The following is a 24,685-nucleotide window of genomic DNA, read 5'->3' on the forward strand; positions in this document are numbered from 1 at the left end:
CTGAGCTCCCGTACTGTGCCTTTCCTTTGGTGTAGTGAGAGGATGTTTAACATACAGGACAAGGACCTGCCTCTTTCAGGCTTTAGTGTCACGCGTACCCACCTCAGCTCTTCTCCCCAGTACACTTTCACCATCTTCTTTTACCTGAAAATTTTTAAACAGAGTGTGCACAACTGCATAGCTTTCAAGCAAGTTAGATCAGTCAGGTCTAGGAGCTCGGCCAACCCAGGCGTGTGAGGTGGTTTCCTTCCAATCTGAGTAGTTCAGTCTGGGAGAAAACAGTGGTTCTATAGCAGGGTTGGGATTCTAAGGGAGCACCCATCCCACATAAAACACAGCAGCAGTGAGTACAAACTGCCCTTCCCACCCTAGAGATTCCAGCTGCCTGAGGAAAAGCCTTGGCAAACAGCAGCCATCTCTGGTTAGGCAAACCTTAAGTCCCATTATTATCTTCACACAGTTCTCATTTCCTTCTAAAACTGTAACTTAAGTGGGAAGGAAGAGAAAGCACTGCTGTGGAATCACCACCCACGCTGCTCTGAATGTTAGCAGACTGTATCAATTGAATTTTCCTTCTCAGGGATGAGCCAAAGTACATGGCTGCACCAGAAATTTGAAGCATCGACCTCTATTATTTAATAACACTGTTTGCAAAAGCACATTAACACAGAGATCACTGAAAGCTCTGGAAGCTTCACAGGCTGTTTTCCTGAACAAAACCAGCTTGATGAAAACACAGAATCAAACATCGGCCTTCTAAGGATTATGCTCAGAAGCAGCTGTTCCAATAAGAAGCAGGGAAATGGTTTCCATTGGATATTCTACTAAAGGCTCACAGGAGGGAAAAAGCAAAGCTGAACCTCACTTCTGCAGCATGCTTGGCAGCAACACACAGCACAGCAATGCCCAAAGCCAGGCACATTCTCTTCAAAGGAAAGGATTCTCAATTTCGGGCAGTGGAACAGGAAGAAGGAGCAGCCCCTGGGACACTCACCTCTCGGATGGCACCATCACAAACCCGTATTACATTAAGGAACGTTGGCATGACCTGGGGCAGGAACTGCACACACTTCAGCCCAAGGGATTTGAAGATAAAGGTGATGGCCTGGACCACCATGGTGTGGTGTTGGGACAAGGATTGGTCTCGAAAAATTCTCATCAGTGCCACCATAGAGACAGCTGGATAGAACTCATCCAGAGGGAGGTTCCCCATGTTCACCAACATCTCACTGGTGCTGTAGTCCGCTAGGAGAAAGAAGGCAGTGTCACAGCTCTGCATTAAATGGTCTTGAATACGGGTTCAGGGGCAATAATTTGCTAAGAAGAGGAGGCAAACTCTTCAGAACAAAACAAAGCAACAAGGAAACAGCCAAGATCTGTTTGCAGATCATAAAGCTATTTATCTGAAAGGAATTCAGGTGCTTACAAGAATCCTGGCTGGATTTGGACTCTGAAAGGCTGACGGCTGAAGCATCCCGTGACTGGTCGATCATGCCAATGTTCACTTTGTGTTTGTAAGGGTCCAAGGCACCCAGCAGCCCTAACACACGGATAGCCTGGTAAGACAGAAACCAAAAATAAAAAAAAATCAATGCCTTCCATTCAGCTGCTGGAGGTCATTTCACTGACTCAACACTTTCACCCTCCTAATTCTGCTCATTGTATTATGATCGGGCGCAACAATGACCTCTCCCTCCCCGCCCCAAATCTATGCAGACACATTTATCTGACAGTTCTCTCTCCAAAAAGCTTTTCTAAGTGGTTGTGTGGCAGGTTCATGTTCATACCTCCCTGCGGGTGCCCTGGTTCTGCTCAGTCTTCAGGAAGTTCAGAAGCACCTCCAGCAAAGTTGGGTATTTCCTGTATGGTTCCACCACATAACCAGTGCTGGCCACAAGCTGTCCCAGTGTCCAGAGAGCCACCTGGAAAAATCAAGCCCAGAGAAGATTAGTTTTGATCAGGGAATTTATTACATCTTTTGATCCATCAATCATTCAACTTCTGTAAAGTTTCTTGGAGCACTTTAGGACCACAGTGCAAACCACAGTCCGTGGTTCCAAAGCCTCTATAAAGAGCATTTTTCAATAAGCAATAGTGAAGAAAGTGGTAATCAAAAATCTGTTGAGACTTTGACTGCCACAACTGCCCCCACTCAGAGGTATAATTCAAATAAGCATTCAATTCAGTGAGTCCAGGCCTTCCAATAAAAGCAGCTTTTCTTTTTTTCCTTCTTTTTCCTTGAACAGCTCTGTGCTATATCTCAACAGACAGGCACTGCAATCTCTCACCTGTGTGACATCACTGTGACTCCACCAGAGACTTAGTGATTTAATGGTTCATTTTAGCAGCTATGATGGAACACAGGGATATTTTGTTACAGCTCTGGTCACAGCAGCTGTCAAGTTTAGTGCAGTTGTAAGCACTCACTTGTCTTTTAGCCAGCAGGGAGGAGTCCTGTAGCATGTCCATAATTATAATGAAGAGCTCATCCACCCACTTCCTCATCTCCAGCCCACTGACCTATTGAAAGACAAAAATCAGTCCTTCATCCAGCATTGCCAAAACCTTTACAAGCATGGCAAAGAGGTACCTGCAGTATTCCCACCTGTGCAAGCTCCCCTATGGTAGCCAGGACATTGTTAATCACACCCGGATTTGGATCTGGATCAGGGTCTTTCAACTTCACAATCAGTGCCTATGAGTGTCAGAGAACAAAACAAATTTGTTTAAAAGAGTACTCGAAATTATCTTTCCTTTTCTTTACATCTGAAATGGACCCCATGGGGGCTCAACTTGCATCATGGTGAGCATTTCAACTGTAAAGGAAACTTTTATGTGACAAACTTTATGCAAAACCAGGATCAAGTTGGGCTACACTGTCCCCTATGTGCATGACTGTGGGTAACATCCCCACCAATCTAGTTTTTTCCTGCTATGATGAAGCAAAAGAACTGCAGTTTCTGAGGGTCACGTAACCACCTGCCATGTCATCTCATTCCCAAGTCTCCAGGAAATGTAGAAAGTTTACCTTAAGGATGGGCTCCATATAGGGACGAATGAGGCGTGGAGCGTTAGAAACCAGGTGACCCAACATCCTGGCACTTTGCTCTTTAATCCTGCCAACACCACTGTGTTCCAGCTCTGTCAGGATCTGCACAAGAAACGATGGAAGTGTGAAAACTGGGAAGGTAAAAATTCTTTGCATTTTCTTCTCTTCTGTTATAAACTCAGCACTTTTAGAGGGTGCTCTACATTTCACTCCATCAAGTAATTTATGTCTAAATGAAGACAAAATTAATTAGCATAAAACTGAATAGATGGCTCCAAAACCATCTATGTTTATGAAGTGGTACCACCTAAAAGCACCACAGAACATTCTTCTTCAACACAGGTGGAAGGCACTCCTGCATGAAATAATAACTGCTACCCTTTCCTAATACATCCATAGAGCTTCACTCCAAACATCCATCACTAAAGACTTGCTCAAACCTGCTAAGCTGGGCAATAGCTGTTTTTCAAAAGGGAGCTATTGCCCCACTCTCCACACTTTTACAGCTAGATACTCCAGTTCTTTAACACCACCTTAGTTTCAACACCAAGTACCCTATTTTCCCTGCAGACATCCCTTACCTGGATCAGCATCAGACATCCCTGTTCCTTACCTGGATCAGCATCTTCCTCAGGAAAGGCATGACAAAGGCAGGGTTCATGCTGCTCAGGCGCCCCACAGTGCAGATGGCCAGCTCTCGGATTTCAAACACTTGGTCATTCAGGGCCACAAAGAGAGCTTGCAAGTTCTCTGCCTGGGCAAGGTGAGCATCAAACCGCTCATCCAGGGAAGCCAACACACAGAAACGGATGTCAGGGTCTGCAAGAACACATTTGTTTCTCTTTAAATGCGAGTAAACTCTTGTTCATCTTATTGCCTTGTTCACAAACCATCCTCAAAGAAACTTTACAATCTCAGGGAAATGCCAAGAGCTTCCCCAGAGTGAGACACTACTTCAGTGTTTTACCCATGAGAAACAGGATGGGTCAGGTCAGCAAACTCTGCTGCTCAGTACTGCCCCAATAACCAGGTCTGTGAAGTGCCAATATCCTGCACCTGCAAGCGGCACTTCCAGATGCAACATGGTAACCTGAGATGAGTTCAACTGTCAGAACAAAAAAAATCAAGTAGGAAGATTCAACAGAAGGGGCCAATCCCTCTCAAAATGATAAAGTTGGAGGTCATGACCCAGAACACCAGCAAAAGAAGTCTCAGGGCTCTACCTAGTTCAAAGGATTGCCAAGGGCACAGTTGGAGCGTTTTGCACTATTGTTCTATTCATACTTCAAAAATCAAGATCTGGGAAGAGAAATTAGTAGATTTCTTTGTAATTTATAAAGAATGACATCTTAACTTAGTGGCAAATATGTTCAAATTCCATAACAACCTTAACATCATCATGATAACAAAATTATCACGTGGTAGGAGAACCCTTCTCTCCGAACCCCACACCAACCTGGGTCGGTTATTCCAACCACGAGCAGCTTGCTGAGGACATCGGCCACGACCTGCACTGCTGTCTGACTGACCACATGGGCATGGCCACTGATGAGGTGGATGGAGGGGGTGAGCAGGCGAGAGCAGGTGCGGGCGGCTTCCATGCGGATCTCCTTGTGCTCGCTGTTCAGGAAGTGGTCTGCGCAGTGCCGGACAAACTGCGTCAGAGAGTGGCCTGTAGAGAGGAAGATGGGAGTTAAACACAGGCTTACACCTCCATTACTACTTTTACCACAGAACAGGAGTTTAAAGAATGTGCTCTCAGTCTTCCTGCTGCTTGTACTCAACCCCACTGCTCTAGTGTCACATCCCATACCCCTCGGCCCCCACTCCCTTATTTCATCTCACCTTCAAACTCAAAGCTGCCGAGTGTGCGAAGGGCAAGGGTGATGCTCCCCACATCACTGGCCTCTGGGATGTTGGTGAGGCTGGGGGAGGCAAGCTGGTGGGCAAGGCCCTTTGGCATGCCTGGATGTCGCAGGGGCTTGTGCATCAGAACAAGAGAGAGCATTTTCAGCAGCCCATCCTGGATATCCTTCTTCAGCTGGGGGATCTGACGGCTCAAGTCGTACAGCACAGCCGTCAGAGCAGGGCTGAGGGCAAGAATCAGGTAGAGAGTCATTAGGGCAGGAGCAATGAGGGGCATATTTCCCCTTCTCATTTAGTTATGTCTTTGCCCATCAGGAGATAATAGTGGACATTCACACATGACAGCAACACCTGCCAGCAGAGCACAGGGGCCTTGTGTGAACTCAGGCACATCACGACCTTCCTGTAGGAACGTGGTGAGCAAACTGCCAGGATCTCGGCACACACTGCTACAACAGTTACAAATCTAAATGTTTGTTACACTTGTGCTTTTTAAATAAAAAAGCAACTCAATTCACTTCCAGGCGGCAACATTGTTATAATTTAAACAGCTCTGTGCTACCTGGATATTTTCTCCACACCCTCCCATACTTCATTAATTCTTCCAAAAGGAACTGTCAGCTCCAAGGGTGAAAGATACCAATGCTCTTAAGTAACCGAACAGACACACTAACACTTCAAACATGTTATTCTTCTGAAACAGCTACACTGATCTGCTGAAAGATCACTTTAAGGGCAATAATCTTCCTTCTCAATCTGAAGACTCTCAAGGTCTCATTCCGTAGGGCCAACAATGCCATCCTGTGGCTAGCAGGAAAATACGTTCCTGTGCCTTGTACTTACCTCAGGCCCACAGCCAGCATAGGTTCCAAAAGCTCTTTGATGTCCTGCTGGATACTGGGTCCCATGGCTCGTGCCAGCATACTGATGCAGGTGAAGACTGTGGCATCAACCTGCACAGATTTCTGCCTCCTGGAAAGGGATCACATAGAAGTTCATTAGGAGGAGCTAATATTTTTCAAACATCTTTCCTCATCCTATTCTGTGTTATCAGCCTTACAGAAATAACTTCTGATTTTAATACAATAACTTAATCCCACATCACAAAAACTATTCAAAGAACAGGTGTTTCAATTTCTTTCTCCACCTTTCACATACTTACTTGTGGGCAAAATCCTTCGGGGGAAGAGCTGCTTTTATGATTTCAAGGACTTTTGGCAGGTAAGCTTGAAACTCGGACCTCACAGCCACAGAGAGCAAACCCAAGGCCTGGAAGGCTGCTGTTCTCTCCTTCTCCTTCTTCACACAGCTGAGAACATGATTCATGGTGTCTGGAAGATACTGATCAGCTGCCCACAAGAGAAAACAATACATATATTAGAATTCATTTACGTTTATACAATTGCATCATATTTGCAACCAAACCGTTACAAGTGTAAAACTAGGGAACAGACACAGTCATATTAAATTTGCTGACATGATCATTGGCAAACCTATGTCACCATATAATAAAAATTATAACTACAGAAGGCTTTGTTTTTAAAAAGAAAAATCACCAAAATAAAAGAGCTATTAAAAAGCCCCATTGTACCAGGTTTTAAACACAAACAAAATCCAAGTATTTTGATTTTATAGTGATGCATTGGAAATTCGGAAAAACAACAGAAAAGTTGTTCCAACCCACTGAGAGCAGCTTATCTCCAACTCTGATACTCTCCTAAACTTGCTTGATAAATCAACTGAACTGCTTTTAAGGTGGCAGGTGTTTCCCATTTTTGCTTGTTATTTCCTAGCACATGCAACAGAGAAAAAGGAAGAGAACTCTGATGATATTTGGGATACACTAAGGGGGAGCAAGAGAGCAGAATTCTACTCTAAGTCTGACATACTGAGGGGAAAAAAAAAAAGGAGGTTCTATGTGTTTTGGTATTGATCAGAGCATTCAGACAATAGTTTCAATCTGTTTTCTTCATCAGAGCAACATTTTGGCATCAGCTATCAAGTCACACTTATTCAGAAAAAAAAGACTGTCCTCCCACAGAGCAACATGCTCATCTCACAAGCACCACATTTGGTCTGCTGCATTGCCTGCACAAGCTCATCTGGACCAAAAAGAGAGCTGGACACTTTCCAGCCCAATCTCAGCAACATTTCTAACATCCAACCATCTGTCTTGTCACCTGTGAATGCCGAAGGACGGAAAGCTGCCAGCCGCGGGAGGAGATTGAGAACTGTCATCTGGATCAAAGAATTTTTGCTGGTTCTGCACTTGAGAACCCACTGGCAGACCTGAAAGGAGATAGACTGGGCTTAGAAGGACGGCCATTAGCACAAATGTTTATTACCTGGGTGCTTTTAGGCATTCTACTGGCATTTGGCTTCAGAGTCCATCAGAAAGATGGATAATTAAGGCTGTTTCCAAAGGAAGTAAATCACTTGCTCCAAGACAATGACAAAGCCAGGATACATATAGTTATTGAGTTTTGAAGGCTCAATTCAGCACTAGGCAGTATTGCCTGCTAAGTAAGGACACAGAGGACAATTGCTCTGCCAGAACAGATGTTGTGAACATTGGTAGACAAGTTGAAGAATGAACACTTACTTGATCAAACTTCTCTTCCATCAGATCCCTGCAGCATCGACTTTCTACCAAAGTAGACTTTGCTGGGACAGGAGAGGTTGCAAACCCCATGATTCCTTGGTGAGCACTGTACCCCAGGAGACCAGCCAAAGCATTGGACTGGGAGGGCTGAAGAGACTGGAAGCTCGTGAAGGGAGTGATGTGCCGAGGTTTGGTACTGAAGCCCATCAGGTCTTTGCAGTACTTGTCATGCACAAGTTGCTGCTGAGTGATCTCTTCCATCTCCTCTCTAAGGCGCTGGACAAAGCAGAAGAGCATTAAAAAAATAAAAAGTAGCTGAATAAGTTACTCCCAGCAGAGTGCTACCCAAATCTCCTGAGCAGCATCCTGTGTAATTGATATCCAAATGGCTGTAAAACATCAACTGAGCAAAAACCCACTAAAAATATTTGGGTATCTAACATGCAAGAGTCCTCATTCCATACAAAATTCTTTTTCATTGTAATTAATCCAGTTAACAGCCTTTCCATCAGAGTTTAACACAACCTCAGCCCAAACTTGCCCCTGTCATTTCTCTGACACACTTCGATTTGTAATAATCAATGCTCTGACTCCACGTTCAGATGACTTTTCTGCCCAACAACCCCATTCCAAACACAGTGGGATGTTTCCACAGACTGCAGAGTTGCTACACACTGTCAATCAATCAATCCCTATGATCCCCAACTTGTTCCTTTGCTCACCTCTCCCTCCATACTGCTGATTCTCACTAGCTCATTGAGGATCAATAAGGCACCATGGATTCGGTCATCACGATTCATTCCTTTCTCTTTGGCCAAAGTCTCATCAAAGCCCTTCTCAGCCTCCTCGTATGTATGCTTGGGGGGGAAAGCAAAGAAATCTCAGTGATAATGCAGAAACAGAGCCTGTGGAAACAAAGTAGCACTGCCAGTCAAGAGTTACTGATGCCCTGAATTTTCCAACAGTAGCCACAAACCTTAACTGAGTAGTAACAGAACTACAACAGAACAAAACTCAGATTCACCCCCAAAGTTGTAGACTGTGCTGTAAAGCATTTTCAACAGCACTAATCAAACAGCATGGTATAAACTCCATCAGCACTTATTTGATTATAAGGAATCCAAGTTCACAACATTTGACTGCAAGGCCCAAAACTTATTTGATATCGTGAAGCTTGACAACGGCAGCAAAGCGAAGGTTCAGACCAAAGAATTCTCACGTTTCTCATTTAGGTTTTATTTGCATCAATAAAACCATCTGCTAGTAAGAGATGACAGTAGATAGATGACTGCATGGCTCTAAAACTAGGTCAGGTTTAACAGCTGAAAATGAGCCACAGACAAAGCAATGGATTCTTGAAGGAGTTAAGTCTCTTTCTTACTTTTAGAGTGCATTAAAGCAACTACTCATTTTGGAACCCGTCATATTTTCAACCCTTTCAAGGGGAGGCAGTTTTCTCCTGACAAAGCTGACACAGGTTCTTAGCTTAGACAGCTCTTCTGAAAACTGGCCCTTGACCATCTGCATTGCACTATGAGGGGCTGCTTCAAAACAAAGCCGTTTTCTTACCCTGTACCACTGGGGCTTCTGCATCTCTTTCGGCTCCCGCTGCGTGGTGAGGATAAGGCAGGCTCTTAAGGCAGACACAGCTCCCTCTCGGATGGCCTGTTTGGGATCCCACACAGCCACAAATATATTGTCAAAGAACGGTTGCACTTGTTGGAAGAAGAAGGTGGGCACGCTGATTGCCAGCTCCCGCAGGACAAGAACCTGGAGGTGGGGAGGGAAACAGGAACAATCTGGAGAATGAGCACCCAGAGACAAACCCCGTAACTTGTAGAGCGTAGTATCATTTATTTAGACTGTCGATATCTGTGAGTTTGACTGTTTCCAGCTCCACACTTTTACAGTTCCTACACATCGGAACACACATCTCAGCCTCCTTTAGTCACTGGGCTAAGGTAAAAGCAATGAGGCAGCACTATCTGCCATGAGAGCACCTCAGATCCTCAGACGTTCCCAGAGCTTTTCCGCAGCTCTCTGTGTGCACATCTCCCACCACTGTTCTCTAATCCCAACCGTCCCGTTCCAAAACAGGCGAGGACAACAAAAAGATCACTTACAGCTGCATGTCTTCGCCCCTCGTTCCTGTCAGCTCCCAGCCATTCCAGAGCCCGTTTCACCTCAAACTCCACGTACTCCGCTGTGAAAGTGTCTCCAGCCATCGCCAGCCGCCCGATGGCCTTGGAGGCCATTTCCATCACCACGGGGTCGTTGGATGGCAACAGGTTCCTCAGGTAGTTGGCAAACCTGCCAATTCGGGTGGCATTACCTCCTTCCACACCAATGAGGCTCGCTGCAGAGAGAGGGAGCAATGCTGTAGGTTCTCCTTAACAGTCAGTGAGGCAGACAGCAGGTAATCCCTGGATGAGAGTTAGTGTTCCCTATCCATTCCCTAAAGATTCCCATTAACACCTCACAAAGAAAAAAAACACATTCAAGCAATAGGAAAGGGCCACCATGCTTTTGAGCTGGAACTTGTTGAGTGAGCAGGAAAACACACTCAGTAGCTTCATAGATCTTCTACATTTTTAGTTTTAAAAGAGAAAAAAAAATATCCACCCCGAGATCACAGACCCATTCTCAACAGAAAGGCATCCATCCACATGCAACTATTATGGCTGGTCTGCCTCAGGAGAGAAGTCAAAGACTGAATGGACCAAGGAAATGCTCTCCCCTTCAGCCCTAGAGATAGTCTGTCCTGGCCAGGATGGAAGCACTTCATCAGGCAGCAGTGTGGCAGAAGCTTTCACTGCCAGTGCCTGGGTTGTACCTGCTCTGTAGACAAAGAAGGCATCAGTGTCCAGGAGTGTCAAGCCAGCACCTTTCAACAGCACTAAACTCACAGAAACAATTTTGAAGTGATACCATCACCTCAAGATCAGGTAAAGTCAACAGATATCTCTCTAGTTAAGGGACTTTCACTGTCTTCAAACACGTTGGGATTGGATGATTAGCTCTGTGAGCCTAAACCATAAACACCTCCTGTGGTTATTAAAGAAGTAACTGCTACAACACAGGCCACTTGCTTGGAAGGCAAAGTATTTATGGAAGCTGACTTCCCCAAGAGATGCAGCTCTGCCACCTCACAGCGAACACACAACCAGAGCCACCGATGGAGCAGCTGATCAGAACCAGAGCAGCTTGGTGAGCCCTTCCCAGGGATGGAAGCTGCTGTTATGGAGACAGGTAAATTTAAATAACAAGAATCAGCCTCCCCACTCGGATAAGAGTTGAGACAGGCAGTGCACCCTGATACATATAAATGGGCAGAACAAAGTGTTTGCAGCTGAGCTCCAGAACAGAATTTTCACGTGCTCAGCACTCACATTTGATGCTCCACTCCCAGAGAAGCTCAGGGCCTATTAAGCATCAGGTTTTCAGCCACTCTCAGCACTCAGCAGCTCCCATGCTGACACTTCAGACAGATTCTGAGAGCCCAGCAAGGAGCCTACTGAGCAGTCAGACATCAGGCCCTGAGTATAAAAGCTCACTCCTTTTGAAAATCTGTCTCTGAAGACAGATGCATGAAGAGAAATCTCGCCAGAGGCATTAAGCCCTTTCACTCACCTATAGCCAGAATGCCACCCTTCCTTTCATTTGCATCAGAGCTAGAGACCAGCTCAAATATGTGATGGTTCAGCTGATCGTAGAACCTGGTAGATTCTTCCTGACTCATCTGTAAAAGCAAAAAGTTCAAATCAGCTTTCAGCATTCTCTCCCTCCTTCCTGCCCCCAAAACCTCCATAAAGACAATAGTTCTTAAATCACCTAAACAGAAAGAAATTAAATCAACCCCCCATTACAAATCCAAAACAGCATGTCTTTTTTGTGCCCTGGATGCAGTAAGTTTATTTATTCTGGATATTCTGTGGTGCTTGACCACCCATTTGTGCCACCAACTCACCACTTCTGCACGCTGGGGCAAAGACAATCTCCCTGCTATGCCCCGTCTCCTCTCTGAGACCAGGCTCCATGTTCCAAAAATCTCCCTTGCCAGAGCACCCAGCCCTCAGAGGACACACAGGGAGGAATGATCCCATTTGCAGCACTCACCTCCCGCAGCTCCATGGTGACATAGTGCTGCAGGTCCTTGGCAGCCTTGGCCCTCGTCTCCTCGCTGCGACTCTTCAAGCCATTGGCGAATTGCTGGAGGATGGACACGGTGCCCGACATGGTGGTGGCAGGTGGGGCCCGGGGGCATCCAGTCCTGCAAGTTCTTCAGAGAGACATGGGGTTTTTTTACTGCTTGAATTGAAAAACCTGAGCTTCTTCCTTGAGGCTGCTCCTGCTGCCTGTTTTCAAAGCACACATCCTATGGCATGCAGGGATGCTGTGCCAGCAGAGCATAAAATTACAGGAAATGAGTATATTCCTTAGGCCCGTGATAAAACTGTATCACCACGTATCCTGACCCCCAGCCTATTTGCTCTCCAGTTCCTCAAACACCAAAATACACTGCAGCAGGTCAGGTGCCCCATGGTGATCTAATTCTAAATCAATGGTCATGCAACAGCTGAAAAAGAGCAGAGTCACACTGGGGTTTGCAATTAGCCCACAAGAAGTAGGCACAATCATTCCCAGGATGAGACCACTATCCTATCTGACTCCTCCTTGAACACTTCCATCCAAGTTTGTCCACGGAAGTCCCAGTGTTATGCCAACACAAGGAAGACTCAGCACTCAGGGCCTGGCAAGCATTACATCCTCCAGCAGATATTTACAGACGGCAAGTCCACTTATAGCAACACCAACCACTGCAATCGGGGCTCTCCTACCACAACACACAACCAAACTTTCTCGGGGGTCTTTCTTTACACCAAGAGCATTTGAGAGGCTTGACACCACCCCCCGCCCCGCTATTTTCATATTACATAAGCCCAAACCGAGCACTGACACCAAAACTTCCACTGCTTCTCCCTAAACATTCCCCAGAGGTCCACAGGGATCGCAGTGTGGGGTGGGAGCCGGGAGAGGATCCCCCGGGCGAGGGAGAAGCCGGGGGGTGCTGCCCGTCGCCGCTGCCCGGTGTCCCTGCCCGGGGCTCCCTCACGGCCGCGCTGGCAGCAGGACCCGCCAGGCCCGCGCCCGGGGGGCTCCGCAGGCCGGCGTTGAGGGAAAGCTGAGCCTGGGCCCCGCCACGGCGCCGGGGGCTCGGGCGGGGCGCTGCGGGCGGGCAGCGGGAGGCGAGGGGAAGGGGAGGCGATGCCGAGGGGAGGGAGGCACCGCCGCGCACTCCCAGTCACTCTCTCACTCACCCGCCGCCGCCCCGGCCCCGCCGGCTCCCCCGCTCCGGGCCCCGCGCCCGCCCCGCCGCCGCGCCCGCCGCGCCGGCCGGCCCCCGCTGGCCAATGGGCGCCCGGGAACGCCGTGATGAGCATGGACTCTGGCCAATAGAAAAAGAGCAAAAGGGAAGGGGCGCTCGCAGCCCCGCCCCTTAGCCCAAGGAACGGCAAGGACAGTCGCCTGCTGACCAATCATAGAGCCAGGCGTGGTGAGTGGCAGTAGGTGTGACGAATAGAAAGGCTGCACTGGCTCTCTAGGCCCACCCCCCAGACGCCGGCTTCCGCCCTTCCTTGAGGCGCCCACCATGGCGGGGCTGCAGCGCGGGGGGTGTGCGGGGTCGCCGGCAGCGTCTGCACCGGCTGGTGCGGGGCGTTCGGCGCTGTCCGCACAGCCCACACGCCGCCGTCCCGGGCTCTGCGCTGCACAGGCAGGTATTAGACGGATGGATAAAGAACTGGCTGCTCGGCCGCACTGCGGTCAGCGGCTCTTTGTCCACGTGGAGATCAGGGAGGACAGAGGTCCCTCGGGGGTGGTGTGGGGCCGATGCTGCTCAACAGCTTTGTCGGCGATATGGACGGTTTGACTGAGGCACCGTCAGCAAGTGACATCGAGCTGTGTGGTGCCGTCACACGCTGGAGGGAAGAGATGGGAACTGGAGCACCTCCCCTATGGAAGGAACAGAAGGTTGTGTGGAGACCTCAGGGCAGCCTTACAGAACCTGAAGGGGACTACAAGGAGGCCAGACAGGGACCCTTCCTCAGGAACTGTAGTGACAGGACAAGGGGGAACGCTGAAAGAAGGAAAATTTAGATTAGATATCAGAAAAACGTTTTTCGCCGTGAAGGTGGTGAGGCCCTAGCGCAGGTTGCCCAGAGCAGCTGTGACTGCCCCATCCCTGGAAGTGCCCAAGGCCAGGTTGGAGTGGGCTCGGAGCCCTCTGGTCCCTGGAAGGTGTCCCCGCCCGGCGCAGGGGTGGGAATTTAAACGATCTTTGCGGTCCCTCCGCGTCCGCCCCGCGCCCGGGGTGTGGCTGCGGTCTGCGCATGCGCGCAGGGAGCGGCGCGCCGTCGAAATGTGTCCGGCCGCCCGTGACAGCCCCGAGAGTGGCCGCGGGGGCTGCGGGCGCTCTGTGCCCCCGGTGATTCCTCCAATCCCAGTGCCGGCGCGTGCCCCGGGCTGACCCCCTCGCCGCCGCGCGTGACGCCGCGGGCCGATTAATTTTTCCATTCAATCAGCGTACGCCGGGAGGTGCCGGCCGGTGCGGAACTCCTCGCGCGGGGGCGACGAGGCGGGGCGGGCCGGCGGTAAGGCGGGTAGTGGCGGCGCTCCCGCTTCCCCCCTCAGGTCGCCATGGCCCCCCCCGGGCCCCGCCGCCCCGCTAACGCGCGGCCCTTCCCTTTCTAGGTGCTGCTGCTGCTGCTGCGAGCCGGCGGGGCGAGCATGGGGCCGGCGGAGCCGGTGCAGAAGATCAGCATCAGCGCCGAGAGCCCCCGCGGGAGCGAGAGGAATGGCGGCGGCTCGGCGCTGGCGGGCGCTGAGGGGGCCGCTCCCGGCGGCTGGAGGCACAAATGCGCGGCCTATGTGCTGGCCCTGCGGCCGTGGAGCTTCAGCGCCTCGCTGACCCCCGTGGCGCTGGGCAGCGCACTCGCCTACCGCGCCGAGGGAGCGCTGGACCCGGGGCTGCTCCTGGGGAGCGCCGTGACCGTCCTGGCCGTGCACGGCGCCGGCAACCTGGTGAACACCTACTACGACTTCTCCAAGGGCATCGATCACAAGAAGAGCGATGACAGGACGTTGGTGGACCAGATTTTGGAGCCGCAGGACGTGGTGCGGTTTGGGGTGTTCCTGTACACCGTGGGCTGTATCTGCGCTGCCGGGCTCTACGCTGTCTCCACGCTCAAGCTGGAGCACCTGGCGCTGATTTACTTCGGAGGACTTTCTAGCTCCTTCCTTTATACCGGGGGTAAGTGCTGCGTCCCGTCTGCTGTGACTCTGAATGTAAATGTGATAGAATTAGCTGAATTGTCCAAGGTTTCTAGAAGATGCAAATTATCTATGTAGTGTACTGCCATAAGAGTATTTGGTGGTGTTTCCTGGAGTACGGGTACATAGACTTGTATTCTTTCCAGTTGATTGTTGTGGGAAGAGTCCTGCTAAGTTCTTCAGTTGGAAAGTGGTGTTGAAACATTGTTATTTACATATATGGCTTTAGGTGCTTATCAGAACCATTGCTGAATCTTTTTGTGATGTTTATCTCCTATTCCTTAGCAGGGTACCTCACAACCTATTTTCTTTGGTAGAATTGTTACTGAACAGTTTATGTTTGTTCTTAATGAGAGGAGGATAATTTTAGTGCCTTCCTGTGTTGGATATATACAAATATCATTACTAGGAGAAGAAAAACCAACTCGGTTTCAAACTGTCAGACATTCAGCTGTGTTGGTTTCTCGGAAAGAATCTTGTCAGTTTTGCATTTTGTTCTGAGCATTTTATATCTTTCTTCAGGATTGGGTTCTAGTATGCACGATCACACTGAAGAGTACCTTATTTGTAGGGATTTCTGCAGAAATAGGTACTTAATAGAAATAGAAATAGAAATAGATGTGAGGATGGATATTAGAACCTGGTCCTTATTATCACAGAATCAATTAGGTTGGAAAACACCTCTGAGATCATCAGGTCCAACCTTTGACCCAACACCACCTTGTCACCCAAACCATGGCACTGATGCCACATCCAGTCTCTTCTTAAACACCTCCAAGGATGGTGACTCCACCACCTCCCTGGGCAGCCCATTCCAGTGTCTAATCGCTCTCTCTGGAAAGAATTTCTTCCTGATGTCCAACCTAAACCTCCCATGGTGCAGCTTAAGGCTGTGCCCTCTTGTCCTACTGCTGGTTGTCTGGGAGAAGAGCCTGACCCCCACCTGGCTACAGCCTCCTGTCAGGGAGTTGTAGAGAGCAATAAGGTGTCCCCTGAACCTCCTCCTCTCCAGGCTGAGCCCCCCCAGCTCCTTCAGCTGCTCCTCACAGGACTTGTGCTCCAGACCCTTCACCAGCCTCATTGCCCTTCTTTGGACATGCTCCAGCACCTCAATATCCTTCCTGAATTGAAGAGCCCAGAACTGGACACAGCACTCAAGGTGTGGCCTAACTAGTGCCAAGTACAGGGGAAGAATCCCTTCCCTGGTCCTGCTGGCCACACCATTCCTGATACAGGAATATGTTTCTTATCCATAGCTGCATGTGCATTGCTTGTTTTGCAATATTCCCATGGGAAAGGGCTGGCATGTTGTGTCATTCATTTTCTTCTGTCAAATTGGAGATGTTTGGCGATGCTTCATTTTGGTCCTTGGTTTCTGTTACGTTGTTTGACTGGAGTAATCCAGAAGCTGCATTTCCTCCATTATCTTTGAAAAAAAGGGATAATATGCTTCTTGTCCATATCTGCACGTGCATTGGTTGTTTTGCCATATTCTCATGAGAAAGGGCTGATCTGTCGTGTCATTCGTTCTCTTCTGTCAGACTGGAGTTGTTTGGTGACGCTTCCTTTTCTTGTGTCTTGCCACAGGGATTGGATTTAAGTACGTTGCCCTGGGGGACGTGGTGATCCTGATCACCTTCGGGCCGCTGGCCGTCATGTTCGCCCACGCGGTGCAGGTGGGGTACCTGTCGGTGTCCCCCCTGCTCTACGCCGTGCCCCTGGCCCTCAGCACCGAGGCCATCCTGCACAGCAACAACACGCGGGACATGGAGTCGGACCGGCAGGCGGGGATCGTCACCCTGGCCATCCTCATCGGCCCCACCTTCTCCTACATCCTCTACACCGTCCTGCTCTTCCTGCCCTACCTGATCTTCTGTGTGCTGGCCACACGCTACACCATCAGCATGGCCCTGCCGCTGCTCACCATCCCCATGGCCTTCTCGCTGGAGAGACAGTTCCGCAGCCGGAGCTTCAGCAAAATCCCTCAGCGGACAGCCAAGCTCAACCTCCTCCTGGGGCTGTTCTATGTGTTTGGCATCACGCTGGCACCAGCCGGGGCTCTGCCCAAGCTGTGACACCACCTGTAGAGCCAGGCCTCACAATCCAGCATTCATGCCAGTTAATTTGGGATTTTGGGGGGCAAATGACCCGTTATGGACAGTGGGGAGAACGGAAAGACTGTCTCACACTGTTCTTTGTGAACTTTACCATTTCTAGTCCTGGTCAGCTTGTACAGCAGACTGTAAAAAACTGATTTGTCAGTTCTTCAAAAGGGATGAACTGTGTGGCTTTGCCTCGGGGGGAGCAAGGTGACATGAGGTGTAGGAATGTTTAAAAAACCTCATCCTTCTGCCAGTGAATTTTTTCACTGTCAGCTCAATGAAAGCTGGAGCCTCAAGTCAAACTCTCTGTTCACTTCACAAGCACAGTGATTGCTTTTATCATTTCTTTTCTTACCATGGCCAAGGAGTCCAGTGGCTCCTTTGTGGTCAAGAGAAAACACTGCCAAATGTTTAGCATCACAACAACATAGGTGCTATTACTTCACTCTCTTGTCAACATAGTTCCTCTGTTACATGTTTTAATTTTTTTTTGTTTTTCCTAGCCAAATGTTGAGCTTTCATTTCCAAGCCCCCTGAAATGCACTAGATTCATTAACTGTTGCTTGTTCATTATAGTCTAGAAATTTTGAAGTTATAAATCTCTGTGGAACGTGGTGCTAAAATGGAGCACGATTAGCCCACTGCACAAATTTTGAGCCAGAACTAGTGAATCTGTATTCTGCCACGAAAGCTGAAGCTGCAAATGCAAACCATGCAACTGGAAAGCCCTCAATGGGTAGAAAAACAAACGGTTTCCATTTTTGCATTTGCTTAGAAGTGGCAGTTTTGGAGTTAAAGGGGAGCTTTCTCTGAATGGCTGGGGATTAGTGGATACCTGGGTGGAAGAACAAATTCTTGGTTTAGAAAAAGACGTGGGGGTTTTTTTCATTTGTTCTTCTCAGTTTATTTAGATGCCCAGAATATGTCTTATTCTAAGAAGCCCAGTTTAGCAAAGGAGAAATATACAGGGTTAGAAAACCCAAATCTGGATTATTGCATTGGCTCTGCATAAAAATTAGGACAGGAAAGAGGAAGAAACCAGTTTCATTAGCAAGATTTTTCCTAACGGAGTCCAGAGTTTGTGTCACTGAATCACAATTAAGTGATTCAGAGCTCTGAAAGGATGTTCTCCACCTCTTTTCCCCCCTCTATTCCTTACAGTGTTGCTTTGTTTTCTCCTGCAGCTCTTGCCACTTGCTGTCCATGTGGCCCTTTGGAGAACTGACTGTTTCAGCAGTTATGTAGCTCTGTGAAAAACATGCCAAACACAGTGGGGAAAAAGTGTGCCTTCCAGTGCAGAGCTGGATTTGATCCATACTTTGTTACTCAGTGGCAACTGGAATTCTCTTTTGTGGTGGAGAAAAAACACTCCTTTCCTGTGTGCAGGGTTTTGGTGATAGTTGTTTGCAGGAGCTGTGGAAAGCTCGGAGGAGCCGAGGCAGGTGTTGAACTGGAGCTGCTGGTGCCTGGAGCACAGCCTTGCTTTGGAAGGAGTGCTGACCACTGAAGGGCTCTTACACACGAGCAATAAAGTAGCAATAAACTCACAGGGTGGTACCCTGCGTCTGTCCTGGGAAGTTATGCCCTCGTGGTGTTGATCTGGATGAGCCAAGTGTCCTGTTTAGTGGGTTGTACTTCAGTACAAAGCTGAGTTGATGGTACCAGATTACACAGTCCAGCTGTTCAGTGACTGGGTTTATGTTATTCAGTGTTACCCAGCTGTTACAACTGAGCTGAAGTCAATGGGAAGGGTTCTTTGAGGGCCTGTTGAATGAGCCATGGTGTTATCTTTTATTAAAATTGGGCAGAAGATCTCTCTAATCTGACTGGGCACAAGGCAAGAGGAGATGGACTTCAGCAACTGCTTTAGATTAGAAACACGAGGAGAAAATGTAGAAGTTCAGCTCAGGTGGATGGAGGGGCATATCCAGAAGGTTTTGGAAACTGTTTTCAATACAGACATACACAACAGAGTTTCTCCTGTTGCTTCTTTGTGGACCTACAGAATGAAGAAGACCCTGGCTCCAATACCCACTTCACTTTTCTGCAAACCAAAAGCTTTTCTAGGTCTAAGGGCTGAGCTGATGAACCTGTTAACCTTGCAATGGGGATATGTAGGTTTATTAAGTTAATCCTGCCCTTTGTAGCAGTTGTGTGCTTTATTTTATGGCAGCTTGGTTTTGAATAGCTATCAGTTTAAAGTTATTTTTTAGTTATCTTTTTTCCTACTCCTTTGACAAAAACTAGAGTACTTAAGCTGAATTCCATAAAGTAACTAACACTTGGCTCATGTCTTTGATAACCATAATTGTAGTGGTTGTAAGATCTGGAATATGATCATACAGTGTGTAACTCTAGTGGTATCTTAGCTGCCCTTTCCTGGGTGGGATGTCTGCTTACTGCTGGAAAGGACCAGTGCTTTTTGTTACTCAGATGAAACAGCTCCTTAGTCCATATACGTGTCTGTGGAACACTTTTCAAGGTGGGGGGGATTAAAAGTATTTTAATAATAAAAATGAGGTGAAAATTTGGTAATTCCTTACTAGCAGATGCTGGTTGCCTCCAATTCTCTGTCTGTGAAAAACAGTATCATTCCAGGTTCTTAAGGATATTATAATAACCAACACATTCTTCACCGTGGCTTTGAGGAAGTCATTTAACTTCTCTGTGTCTCAGAAAACAGCTGATTTTTGCCTACCTCGCAGGGATGCTGAGCTGACATCATTGTCATAGAGAGCTTTGAAAGTAAGAAGTGCTTTATCTCTGTGTGCTTTCCAAAAAGCTAGTTAGTACTAGAAAATATTTCAGATATGAACTAACCTAAAAGGTAACTTAACCAATGTTAATTAGACCAAAATAATCTTCACATGTAGTCATTAAGTAGTAAGAGAGGTTCATTTATTGGTTTGCTTTGTGACAAGGATGCTGGGTCTCTTGCCCTACCCCTCTTCTTCCTGTACCATGTACTTTCCCTGAATATAAACTTTAAAAACTTCTTTCAGTCTCTCTTGATGAGCTGTACTGCAGTGTGATGAGTCTGCACTGGTAGATGAACAGGCCTGTAGCCCATCTGTGAATGTGTCCCAAAGCACCTCCTGGCCTTTCTTCTGACCCAATAAAATGTCTGAGTGTCATTCTGTTAATTATGCTGTGTTTGATTATTTTATATTACTCAAGGTATATTTTTGCACATGGATTAAAACATCTTCACGGGAGGAAGAGGGTCTCCATCCTCCATGTTTATAGTATAAGTGCATGAAAAATCACTTCTTTATGTAGAAGTCCTTCTGTGAATCACATAGTCCTGTCCTTCCCTATCACCAGGCAAACAGTTCAGTAGCAGTGATCACCTCCTACCAATGGCAGACTTCAGGATAGTTCTGATATATTCATCAGTGTGCCACACGATTGCATTTGGAGATAATTGTAGGATACAGGGGCTGTACTCCAGGATCCTCCCGAGGCAGGAGGCTGCAATTCCGAGTGTCCACAGATGGCAGCATTGCTCTTCCATCATTCCTGCAGCACCTTGTCCCTGCAGGAAGGAACATATCAGCTGTGTTTGCAAGATTTTTGAGTATTTGGTTGTACCTCATTGGGTCTCCTCTGGTATAAGGAATCTTGGAAGATAAATGGCTGCAGATGAATTTCTGATGTGCAGATTATGGCTGGACAGATGCTCCTGGCCCAGGCAGGTACAGGCAGAAAGGGGCATTTGAAGAAAGCCAGTCAGCTCTTAAGTTTTAAAGCCTTTGCTGATGGCTTTGTAAGCTCATTCTGGTCAGATGGTGAGGGCTGAACTTTCAAAAGAGTGTGGGCAAGCTGTGCATGAGGGGCAGCACACTCATAGGGGGAGGAGTGCAGTATCTGCACACTCTGTGAGATGTACTGTTCAGTCAAGTGCTTTTAACACATCTTGGATCCCCAGTGGAAAACCTTAATACTTTCATAGTGTTTTTAGGAGCCTGGACTATATTCTCCCCATTACTTGGGTGAGTGGACTGTGTCATTGCTGCTTAATCAAGGTCATGCTCCTTGGAGGAGAATACAGTCTGGTACTTTAATAACTAGTCCTTTTCCCTCACATCTTGGTTTGTCTTTTAGGTCACTGGTAGATTATTTTTTATTTAAATCACCTTCAGTCACTTTATACTTGGAGTTTGAGCCTGCTGAATTACATTTTTAAGGAATGAAATGCTGCTCTGGCTTCTTAAAGCTATTTTTCATTTTAAGGGGGAGTTAAATATCTAGCCAAGATAAAATCTATAGCTCCCAGCACTGCCTAAAATGTGTAACATTCAATAAAGCTCAGCAGGGCCAGCTTATTGCAGCTGTATGTCTACAGGAAGAGGCCCAGGGCTGGACAGGATAATTCCCGTGTTTTACTGTCTGAAATAAGGTCTTCGTGCTTCTGTGGAGCTCAGAGTAGGACACAAAATGAACACATTTGTCAAGGGGTTTTTTACATCTTCTGACGATAAATAAGTAGTCAATGCTCAGTATTGTCAGTGCTTACCCTTGCTACAGAATTAGATCACAGGGAAGCCCATGTTCTAATCCAGCTGTTTCAGTGGCCACAGGGGTTTGTCTGAATGGCAGCTACTTGAAGGACATAGCTGAGCATTGCTCTGGGGTCAGCTGAGAGAGAGAGACCTGCTCCAACATTCATCTCACTGATCTGCAGGCACAGTGGGTTATCAGCCAAGTGTATCCATTCCCTTGGAAAGAAGCCTGTGTTTGGGCATCTGTCCCAGGTTTCCTGCATGCACTGTCCTGAGAGAGTTCACACACCACAGTTCACAACCTCTGCACGTGAAGACCCAGATGTTTTTTAAAAACCAGAGCGAATCCAAACAAAACTATAACCCCTGACTGTCCTCTGCTGACTTCCCATCAGCCTGCCAGGGCCTGAGTGATTTGAAGAATTAAAAATCTATGCTGCTGCTTTCTCATGGAACAACAAGGAGGAGAACCTGCTCATTAATCAGATGGCTCTGTCAATAACGGATCGAGATGAACGTGCTGGCTGAGGGATGTGTCACAGGCAGTTTGTCAGGGAGCAGGGAAAGCAGGGAGAACCTCGCTAGGACACAGGATCTGGATGCTGCTCTAAGAGCTTGGAAGTGTTGAGAGCTCAGCAGCAGGAGAGGTTGGGGTCTGCCTCCTCCAGTCTGACTCGTGGGTGGCCCCTCTCAGATGTCTTGTCCTAGGCTAGACAAGCACTGGTCAGCTCTGCTGTTCTGGCAGTGATTTTAGGTGCTAATTGAGGTGGGAGATCCTGGCACCTGCTCTTTGTTCTGCTGCTACCTCCATGGCCAGTTTGTTAACTGGGGAATGCAGAATAGCCCAGCAATTTTAATAAAGCCTAGTCTTCCTCAGAATGGATAGAACACCACGTTCTTTTAGGGAGTGGTTTGGTTTGTGTGCCTTGTCAGTGATTTAGCACAAAGAATAAAGATGCATGTTTTTAGGTGTCCCAGTAAGCCAAGAAACAAAGCCTGCGCCCCAAATCATCTGACTTACAGTGGTAAGGGAATAAACAAAATGCCTGCTTGATATAAAGGGCAAATTCAGACAATTTACATCTCATGCAGTGTTTGCAAATACATCTGCAGACATCATCTGCACAAATCATCCTGCCCTGGGAAATAAGCAGTTTCTCAGACTTTGACCTAATGGAAAGAGGGTCTAATAAACCATCTTCCCGGTCTCGTTATCCATTGTCCCAAAGGTTGATGAAATGACTTCAGATAGAGCATAAATTACTTTCTGTATGGCATAAGGCCACTGTTATGCCACAATTGAGTCATATTTTAACCTGGGGGGGATAGCTCTACTACTGTATAAACCTGAGCTCCAGTCAATATAAATAAAGGAGAGGTTGGGAATAACATGCTAGAGATTCGTGTGCTGTTTTGTGTGTGTGTTCTAGAGCTCAGTAAAGCCTTAAGAGTACTCTTGATGCTGTGCCATACCATTCTTCATCTGGTCTTTCTTCCTTAAATTAGTTCTTAAGTAGAATTTAATTAGCCACTCAGAAACACAAGGCTCCCTCCCCAGTGATGTGCTGCAGGCTTTCTGTAAAGCTCCTTTCTCAGTGAATTCCCTGTTTTTCCAAACCTTTGTAGCTGAGGTTTCCAGAGAAAGTGGAACAACATTTGCACATGTATGGGGAGAGAAGAATTAAGGGCAAAGATCAATAAGGGAGTTGGAGAGGATAGATATATATTAAAGAAATTCAGAAGCTGAAATCCTGGTTACTTTATGTCAAAAGATTTTTCTCTCGAGGCAGGAATCACCTGCTGTTCTGTGAGCAATAGTGGGTCATTGTGGCACACAGAGCTTCCCTGCCTCTGTCCTCCAGGGTTCTAAAATCCATATCCCAAATTACCTAGTTTTTGAGGATCCCAGGATTTTAACTTATTGAAATGCAGGAGAAAGGATGAGCTGGGGAAGCTGAACCTAAACCACTCCAGGTTTAGTAGTGGCTCTGTCAGTATTCCTGCATAAGATACACAGAAATTCATGTGTTCTAGAGAAAAAAATAATCTCATATGTGTAGGGTATTTTAGCATTGTTTTAAAGTGCTGCTTCATCCAGAGATATTCAGCATTTTCACAAAGCTGATGGTGTGACTCCTATGACTGGAGAGCCTGGGATTGGGAGAAGGAGGTGACTTGGCCCAGTGTATGAATTTGGCATGTGGCTCTGAGATTACAAGTCCCATGTATTTGTCTACTGTCCTGCTCCTTGTCTTCTGATGTCCTGGGAAACCCTTAGGCAGGAAATTGGTCTGTTCCCAGTGTCTGTGTGTAGGAACCTCCAGTTTTGAACAATGTTCATGGCCAGAAACAGCCAAGTCCTAAATTCCTCTGGCCTTTTCTGCAGCCTCTGTAGAGCACAGATGTGGGGTAACCCATGGAGAGAGGAGTGCTGGGCCAGGAAGGGTTGAGTGCAGGTACACACCTGAGAGGGGTGAACGCTCCCACTGAGAGTTAACTCGTCTCCAGATGGTGAAGAAACAAATTTAAGTAATTTAGGAGCCCTAAATGTCTCCTGAGGATTGAGACATAAAAAGAATATCAATCTCTCTAGCAAGCTAACCCACAGGAGAAAAAAAATGGTTGTTTTCTAGACATCCATATGTTTTTTGTGTGTGGGAGAGAATGTGTGTTGTGTTCTGATTTGTATAAAAAGGCATCTTCTGGAGGAAAAGTTAAAGGGAAGAAATGTTTTCAGTTTTTACTGAAGTAAGGCTTTGCACTTTCTAGGGAAAATGGAATTTAATGTACATTGTTTCTCTTACACTGAAAACCTGACCATCCCAGTCACCATTCTCCTGCTGACAGTTTTGGGGGGAAAACTGAGATTCTGTGAATCCCTGTCTGTCTATGGGGAAGAGACAGGGAATAGTTTGAGTCCCAGGGAGGCAGAGCTGTAGGAATGTCTGTGCTACAACGGGAACAGTGGAATTAGACTGTTCAATTTTCCTGTCCAGAAAAAGAGTTTTAACAGCAAAGTTGTCCCAGATTGTCAGGCTATGAGGGGTGCTTACAGAAATGTGGCATTTGGAGCTCGTGTAGCTTTAAGCAGTTTGCCTGAAATAGTATCACAAAGCACTTTGGGACTGGGGCTGACATTGATGGAAAGGGCCACTATCAAATGGTGCCAATCCAGGTGTGAATGTCAGAAACTGGCTCCTGTGACAGGACAACTGTTCACAAAACCAGCACAGGC

The 24,685-nt window shown here is 47.4% G+C and overlaps 2 protein-coding genes across 4 annotated transcripts in view; one reads left to right on the top strand and one right to left on the bottom strand.

Annotated features, from left to right (window-relative positions):
* The window catches only part of MTOR (mechanistic target of rapamycin kinase), a 61,302-nt gene extending 49,494 nt beyond the window's left edge, over positions 1 to 11,808 (bottom strand). The window contains exons 1-19 of one of the 2 annotated variants that reach the window (XM_027736339.2): positions 11,634 to 11,808; positions 11,148 to 11,256; positions 9,641 to 9,873; positions 9,087 to 9,287; positions 8,240 to 8,374; positions 7,518 to 7,793; positions 7,096 to 7,204; positions 6,078 to 6,264; positions 5,759 to 5,887; positions 4,895 to 5,139; positions 4,506 to 4,721; positions 3,663 to 3,868; positions 3,029 to 3,151; positions 2,606 to 2,695; positions 2,428 to 2,520; positions 1,788 to 1,922; positions 1,427 to 1,556; positions 995 to 1,245; positions 103 to 144 (exon numbers count right to left, since the gene is read on the bottom strand). In XM_027736339.2, the coding sequence (XP_027592140.1) occupies positions 103 to 144; positions 995 to 1,245; positions 1,427 to 1,556; positions 1,788 to 1,922; positions 2,428 to 2,520; positions 2,606 to 2,695; positions 3,029 to 3,151; positions 3,663 to 3,868; positions 4,506 to 4,721; positions 4,895 to 5,139; positions 5,759 to 5,887; positions 6,078 to 6,264; positions 7,096 to 7,204; positions 7,518 to 7,793; positions 8,240 to 8,374; positions 9,087 to 9,287; positions 9,641 to 9,873; positions 11,148 to 11,256; positions 11,634 to 11,753 (3,030 nt within the window). In that variant the 5' untranslated portion in view covers positions 11,754 to 11,808. The remainder of the gene's footprint in view (positions 1 to 102; positions 145 to 994; positions 1,246 to 1,426; positions 1,557 to 1,787; positions 1,923 to 2,427; positions 2,521 to 2,605; positions 2,696 to 3,028; positions 3,152 to 3,662; positions 3,869 to 4,505; positions 4,722 to 4,894; positions 5,140 to 5,758; positions 5,888 to 6,077; positions 6,265 to 7,095; positions 7,205 to 7,517; positions 7,794 to 8,239; positions 8,375 to 9,086; positions 9,288 to 9,640; positions 9,874 to 11,147; positions 11,257 to 11,633) is intronic. The other variant, XM_027736340.2, reaches the window with a different exon arrangement.
* Positions 11,809 to 13,275: 1,467 nt separating this feature from the next.
* UBIAD1 (UbiA prenyltransferase domain containing 1) lies at positions 13,276 to 20,091 on the top strand. 2 transcript variants are annotated; one of them, XM_039386356.1, is made up of 3 exons: positions 13,276 to 13,294; positions 14,268 to 14,826; positions 16,434 to 20,091. In XM_039386356.1, the coding sequence occupies exons 2-3, from the start codon at positions 14,304 to 14,306 to the stop codon at positions 16,919 to 16,921; spliced, it is 1,011 nt and encodes a 336-aa protein (XP_039242290.1). In that variant the 5' UTR covers positions 13,276 to 13,294; positions 14,268 to 14,303; the 3' UTR covers positions 16,922 to 20,091. The 2 variants fall into 2 exon arrangements, with proteins under 2 accessions (XP_039242290.1, XP_039242289.1); XM_039386355.1 differs by lacking the exon at positions 13,276 to 13,294 and adding an exon at positions 13,987 to 14,167.
* The last annotated feature ends 4,594 nt before the right edge of the window (positions 20,092 to 24,685 follow it).

The sequence above is a fragment of the Pipra filicauda genome, unplaced genomic scaffold (genome assembly GCF_003945595.2).
Source record: "Pipra filicauda isolate LSUMZ 115617 unplaced genomic scaffold, ASM394559v2 scaffold47_size6085603_pilon, whole genome shotgun sequence".
Classification (NCBI taxonomy): Eukaryota; Metazoa; Chordata; class Aves; order Passeriformes; family Pipridae; genus Pipra; species Pipra filicauda.